At 31.4% G+C, this 7,580-nt stretch overlaps 1 protein-coding gene across 1 annotated transcript; it reads right to left on the bottom strand.

Moving 5' to 3' along the window:
- Positions 1-417: 417 nt before the first annotated feature.
- On the bottom strand, positions 418-5,207 carry LOC111518209 (sulfhydryl oxidase 1). Its single transcript, XM_023174589.2, has 2 exons — positions 2,893-5,207; positions 418-726 (listed from the first exon to the last, which is right to left on the bottom strand). The coding sequence occupies exons 1-2, from the start codon at positions 4,649-4,651 to the stop codon at positions 671-673; spliced, it is 1,815 nt and encodes a 604-aa protein (XP_023030357.2). The 5' UTR covers positions 4,652-5,207; the 3' UTR covers positions 418-670.
- Positions 5,208-7,580: the final 2,373 nt, after the last annotated feature.

Below are 7,580 nucleotides of genomic sequence, written 5' to 3'. Positions count from 1 at the left end.
TTTCCGTACTAACAACCTTCATTTAACAGACTTTTCCATTTATGATGCACTGTTTGGAACCTTTGGTGTTAAAGTCATCTTCATATCTGTACGGTATTTGATTTAGCAATGTTACCACATTTTGGTGACGTTTGTTATATAACAAACACTTTTATTTACATCACATGATTTTTTTTGTGTAATTCTCAACAATTACTTCAAATATTGATGTGTTTACTCTTTTCAATTCAGCCATTTTACCAAAATTTGACAAACCTTCGTAGAAATTGTCACTTTATATATATTGAATATAAAATTTATAAAAATGAAGAGTTCACTTTATTTTAAAAATCATTTATTTTATTATTCATTTTAAGTCACGTTTTATCACAAAGGGTAATATTTTAATAAATGCATCTGAATAATGTAAAAAGTACATAAGGAAGCATGCATTTAATTTTTGACAAATTATATAAAATATACAAAATGTGTATAAAAATAAGCAATATAAAAAAATGTTTCAAAAATGAGTAAAAGGAATATATAACTGTTATCACTGAGTATATTGAGGTCAAAAAAATAAAAAAAGGCTTTTTCCATAATACTGACATCTAGTACATGAAAGTTCATAATTAGTTATTATATATCTGAGGAAATATTAACTTGTATATTAAACATTACTGAATGATGATTATCCTCTTCTCAAACTCCATAAAACCAGAGATGCTGACACTACCAGATAAACATCTGAAATAAAAATAATAGTTTTCCTGTAATTCTAATAGATTAACAAACAATTTAATGGTGTTTTTATATTTGAAGGTGGTTGACAATGTTTCATCAGTTCAGACTTCCATTGTCTAATATGATATAAATTGACTTGAAATAATCTGTAAAAAATTTAAAAGATTACCTGAAAAAATAACAATTTTATTAAGCAAACAACTGAAATTACAAAGAAATAACATACAAGCAACAAACAAAAAATAAAAAAAATGAACACGAGCTGAAAAATTAAAAAATTATTAACAAGAAATGAAAATTAAAAATTAAAAGATTCCAAACCAAATTACTTCACGACGTTTCGATTAGAAACCAGTAAATCCGGAATAGCAGAGCATGTTTGGACTCATCAACATAACATTGAGTGGGCTCAAGCTGAAATCATCCACAAGGAGGAACACTGTTTTAGGAGGAAATTCACAGAAGCCGCATACATGTTGTCCAACAATGCATTTAGTTAAGCTAGCGTAGAGATACGTAACATATGGAAACCTCTAATCAAGAGGAAGACGCCCAACTCCCGCCAAACGATCAGCTCCCATTAAAACTAATGAAGCGGAGAAAGGGAAGAAGGGATAGGTGAAAGCACTCGAATGACCTATAAATAGTCAGATCTTGAAGGAATAATTCCAGATATCACCCGAAGACGATTGTGGATACTAACAATCGAAACGTCGTGAAGTAACTTGGTTTGGAATCTTTTAATTTTTAATTTTCATTTCTTGTTAATGATTTTTTAATTTTTCAGCTCGTGTCAATAGTTCAATTTTTTATTTTTTGCTTGTTGCTTGTATGTTATTTCTTTGTAATTTCAGTTTTTTGCTTAATAAAATTGCTATTTTTTCAGGTTATCTTTTAAATTTTTTACACATTCTTCAGGAATTTCAAATCAATTTATATCATATCAAGTCCGAACGGAAGGATGGGCGTTTTTATAGTTATGTGGAATCTTTACTCAGATAGAAATATATTTTATGTGCCGACTGAATGCCTCTTTATTTTAAACATGAATAAAAGCGATTTTCTTTTTAAAATTGAAGTAAATATTTCGAGTTGAAATGGTTCATGAATTAAAAAATCAAGGTGAATTGAAGATACCTAATGGTTTTTATTATGTATTCTTTCATAATCTGATAACATACAAATCTAAATAAATCTAAAGAGGGCAAACAAATAGATTTTATGCCAAAAAGTTAATACCTACGGATACTTTCAAATAAGGAAAAAACAAAATCATTTAGCAATTCATCATATTCTAATATTTGAACTATTCCTATTTTTTACTGACGTGAAGTTATCCACATATATACATAAAAAAGACTAAAAAATGTATCATTGATATTAGCAAAGATTACCAATAAATAAGGTATAGACAATGTTTAAAAATTTTAGGTTTCATTATAATAATATCATTTCGGATAATTCTAAGCCCTATATCTTAGAGTATCATCAATTCATCCAAGATTCAATCGTCTAATTGTAACCTCCTCATTGGTTGAGTATTTTACATAATTTTCAATTGAAAAATTAATGTGCTGAAATCTGCATTGTATACAGAAAATTGACAATAAATTTTATAGAGAATAACTGCATGTGTTGTGGAGCTTTGGAAAATATTTGATCACTCTCACTTACCAACTACAATGCACGTCACTTCCTCATTAATTTATTTATGGAGTTCAAGGGCGAACCTAGAAGTTTGTTTTGTAGAAGAATTTAGCTTAGAGCAATGATTTATATTATGGTTTTTCAAGGTTTTAATAAAGCTGAATATTTAGAAAATGTGTTTATAAAAATTATTTCATAAAAACAATTGAATTTTGAAAATTTAGAGCAACGAATGTATATAAACCCTTTTTTTTATATGATTACAGGTATTCAATCACAAATATGGCAGTACAACAAACTAAGTACCAAGTCAGAGAAAAATTCCACTTGCTTTGTGATCCCATTGAGTTGATGGAATATTTTTATTATTGAGTGCTAGAATATTTAGTTACATTTCAAACAATAACATGTTACACAAATATTTATATATTAACAAATAATAGAAATAGAGTACAACTATGATTCAGAATATTTTGCACATTGAGTCTGAAGGCGGATAGTACTTAGAATTCAAATACTCACTTGCCACTTGAAGACTGATGGAAGCCGAACTTGGCAACATGTCCAAGTGAAGAACTTGTGGATCAACACCCATATATTTTATATTTTCATTGTCATACATTGTCTGAAGGTAAGAGAGAACCTCAGCTTCATTCCAAGAATGGTCTTCTTCATAACAGTGAGGGCAATGATCTGCTGTAGGGAACTGCACTTTAGGATACTCTGGATCTTCTGTAGTATCTCCAGATAATCGATTGTTTACTTCATTGTGCGCTCTCCATAACCAAAGAATACTTTCATTCCAAGAAGCAACCTTATTCAAGCTGCGCCTTTCTGCCATTTCTAAAAAATGGTTGCTACAATCCTCACAGCCAAAAAAATATTTGATGTAGCCATGCATAGCTTCCAATACAACTTTGGGATTCGAATTTTTTTTCATAGATTCACAATTTGCTACATTCACCGTTAAGTAATGGAACAGCTTCCACATACCACAAGGATAACCACGAGAATGAGGAGTACTACCTCTACATGCCAACCACTGCTTTGAAGAAGAAAAAACTCGCTGACTAGGATGTTCGGCATCTTTCACCAATTTACTGATACTTGTACCTTTCACAGTTTCATTCGAAAATACATCACTTTTAATCTTGGATAAGAGTTTCTTCCCATTTTCACCAAAAGGAAAATATTTCTCTAGAATGCTTATATATTTTTTGAGTGCTTCAAGTTTTTCCAGTGTGACTTCTTTTACTCTGCCCACCTCTTGTTTCAAAGACTGGCGAAGAACACTCTCAAAATCCACTTGAAAAACAACATCTCCCATCTGCCTGATTTTTTCTCTCAGTTGAACTTCATTGTCAGAAATATTCAATGATTGTGGCTTGGTACTATTTCCACTCAAGTTAAGGCTAGTAGAAAACTTAGGAACAGTAACATTTTTTGCCATTAAATATTGACTGATTTTCATCTGAAAGCCCTCTCTGGCTGCTGATGGTATACTCAGAAATTCTAATATACCCCCTTTTTCTAAGGCATACAAAGCAGGAAAGAGGTCTTTATTGAGCTTTGTATCATTGACATAAGAATACCTCACCACTATATCTTTAACTTCATGGAAATCCATAGTGATGGAAGCCCCAACGTCATCATGTGGTTCTTGTACAATTAAAAATGCATAGATTGGATTACCTCGTTGTGTTTCAAATATTTTAGAAATATCTGTGTAATTGAAGGGTTTCAAATTGGGAAGCATTTTACCTCTACCCTCAAATTGTTCTTTCACCATATGAGTAACAAGATTTCTTCTATGTTCGCTTACATTTGTATGGGAGTCTGCTTCTAATCGAATTCCTAAGTTTTCTGAATCTGCCATAAACTGTTCAGGGAAGTATTTGAATGTGGGATACTTCGATATTCCATAATAAGTGCAAACAGGTGAATTCTCTTCATTTGCACAATCCAGGGCTCCAACTCCTACTAAATCATTCCAATTCTTTACATCAACTGCGAAAGCTTTATATATTGGAGCAGACCTTTGACAATATCCACACCAATTGCTATAAAATTCTACCATCCATGCTCGTTCACTACCAAAAATTGATTTATTGAAATTTTGATTTGTTAAGATTTCCACTTCATCTTGCAAAGAGTATAAGCCTTGCTCATAAATGGTGCTATTAGAATTGTTTATTTCTCTCATTACTGCACTAATTGATAAATCTATCAGCACAAATAGTAGTGTAATGTAGAGATTGAATTTAAAAAAACTAATTTCCATTATAACTTTTGAGGAAACTCAACACAAAACTAAAAAGTAACTTGTTACTTGCACAGGTTCAGAATTTAAATGATTGCTTTTGTTGAAATCATTTCCCCACTTATAACTTATACTCAACGGTTTATTACTTCATTAAATTTTTCCAGCACTCTACAACTAGAGAAGTTCACCTTGACACTCAGTGCTCCTAATGACCTTTGAATCATAAATAGTTTAGAACAATGGTATTTCTATATATGACTAAGTCAACTTTTTACACCTGATTTAATTCTTTGACTGATTTAAATTTTTAAAAAATATTAAAACATTTATCTATTTTCAAGTTCTTTGATTCTGCAGGCCCAAAATTTATAGATCAATCTTCCAAATTGTATTTCTCACTAATAACTTTATGACCAATGGAGAGAAATTGCAGCAGATGAAATTTATGAGTGATTTATCGGTGATGGCATGATCTACATACCCCCTTGGCTTCACGACTTGATTGAAATATTTGATGTACAAAATTTGAGGTTAACCTAAATTTTGTCCATATTGACCATTGACATAAACGAGAACGAGACTTATGAAAAATTAGTTTTGAGTACCTTTGGTTAGTGATGGGCCTCTGGTTCCTTATAATCTATATCTCTGAATTTTCAATTGAGAGAACTTGAAACATTTTGTTTTTTTTCTGATTGATTCGGCCGATACTTGATGAAGATCCATAGTAATTTCATAAACTACAGGAAAAAAACAACTTTGTGCATATTTCAAAAATATTGTGTCGTTAGGAATTTCTATCATAAATTGCGAGTTACTTAGAATATATCAATAAATTTTAAAATTACACTGTATATTCAAAATTACTCTAACTTCTACAGCGAGAAAAAAGTTACTCATACTATCTGAACATATTATTATTCGTTAATTACAATTTTTATTCCCAAGAAAGCGTAAGATACTATCGTATTGAAAATTAAAACAATTATCCGTAATCAAATTGAAAGAGGTATATTTTTAGGAAGATCAATTTTAGGGAAAGAAAGGTTTTGGCTTTCTACTTCTTTATGTAGGATTCATTTGAAAATTTCTAATCTAGGGTTGCTACACGGTATTTCACATTTCCATTTTCGTACTAGAAGACCTGGGACCCTCGTTGTAGTTCCAATATTCTGTTATATAGTGGTATTACGAAATATAGCTGAATATGGGCAAGAGGGTAACTGAGGTAGGGAAAATCTGTGTTCTTCCAATAACGTCACGTATTTTTTTGAGCAAGTTCGTAAGTCCAATTAAAAAATTTAAAACTGATTTCCATAACATGTCTGAAGAGTTTTTCAGTCGTTCTATATGAAGTTGGGGCTTCAGAATGAAGAATCGGCTATGAAGAAATATAAGGTGGTCTGTCCCAAAAATGAAAATGCAGAAGTAACTCAGAAAGATAGGTTATTTATTCATTAGCAAATGTCAAATGTTATTATTTTTCCTCAGTTGGCAACCATGGGGTCGCATCACTTAATAAGGTCAATTGAATATGACATATGAAATTAATCAGCCAAAAGGGTAAGGGAGCTGGACTCCAATCCTGAATGAAACGAAGATGACCTTCCACCACATCTGAAACAAATTGAATCATTCCTTTCTGGTGAATCTTATTATTAATGACTACGAATCGTTTTTGAATATACGCTCGAATACGATTAAACGCCAGAAAACACCTCATAGCGAGAGAGATAACGAACGCCGAATTAGTCAAAAGAAAATCGCACAGTCGCATGCATATGGCTATCCGGCGCCACGCCAGCAATTGGTTTTAGGTGCGGCTTATAGATGTCTCATATCAAAAACCTTACCTGTGATGAGAAATATCAGTTAACCTTTTCAGGCTCAAGAATTTTGAATTTCTTGGTTATGCAGCTGTCAGTTAATATTTTCAGCAAAATTATAGTTATTTGTTGAAAGTGGCTCTTTGATTTTGAACGTTTCATTTATAAATCCAAAACAAGCACTGCTTCCAAACCTCGGAAATGCAACACTCTTCCTGACGTGCGTTTCACCAATCAAGTTGGCGCCTGCAGGATATGAAGCAGCCTATTTCACATGAAGATGCCAACTTGTTTGATGAAACGCACGTTGAGAATATTATTGCAGTTCTGGTGTTTAGAAACACACTGACTTTAAAATATCATAATTTTCGTTTACTAGTATAGACGACTTCAGCACTGAGTAATACGGCCATAGTGATGATGCCAATTTTCCCTTTTTTGGCAATATACAGGAGAAGTAATTTTTCACTGGCCCTATAGATTTCTCATCTTTATCCATATCAAAGGCGCTATATATTTGAAAAATTACCTATTTAATTTCAGATATGCATTGATCAAGCTGAATGTCCAATAATGATTCATTAATGTTTGGGCTAGAGTGGTGTAATGGGGGAATCCTTCGGCAACTTCTGAACAACTAAAAGATTTTCGAAACAGAAGCACATTTCTTGAATTATCAGTGCATAAACATCTTACTGCTGAGCTTCTGATTTTAAAGATAACTTATTAGTAACTACAAAATAAAATAGCTTTTTTTCTAAAAAAAAATAGCTATGCTCTTCAACTTCAACTCTAGATATAAAATCCCAAATCACAACACTAGCGAATATTACGAACTAGCGAACGAAAAAAAAAAAAATTCTCGTGAATATTCAATATCTCTTGAAACGAAAAAAAATTGGTCCTAGGTGGCCAACAGCAATTTAAGCCTAGAGTATCTGAATTTTATCAAAAATATGTTATCAAGAAATATATTTTTGATGAATCAAAACGATTAAAACTGTTATAATTAGGTACATATTTCTATCTTAATAATCTTGATAGAAAATGAAATAATAAGAAATTATTCTGTGAATATGTAGGTATAAATTTTTAGTTTAGAATTGAACAGTAAAATGACA

This window comes from Leptinotarsa decemlineata, unplaced genomic scaffold, assembly GCF_025532065.1.
Source record: "Leptinotarsa decemlineata unplaced genomic scaffold, Ldec_3_MD MMD2_tig00000035_RagTag_RagTag, whole genome shotgun sequence".
Taxonomy (NCBI): Eukaryota; Metazoa; Arthropoda; class Insecta; order Coleoptera; family Chrysomelidae; genus Leptinotarsa; species Leptinotarsa decemlineata.
The sequence above is the reverse complement of the archived record's forward strand: the minus strand, read 5'-3'. Positions and strand labels throughout refer to the sequence as shown.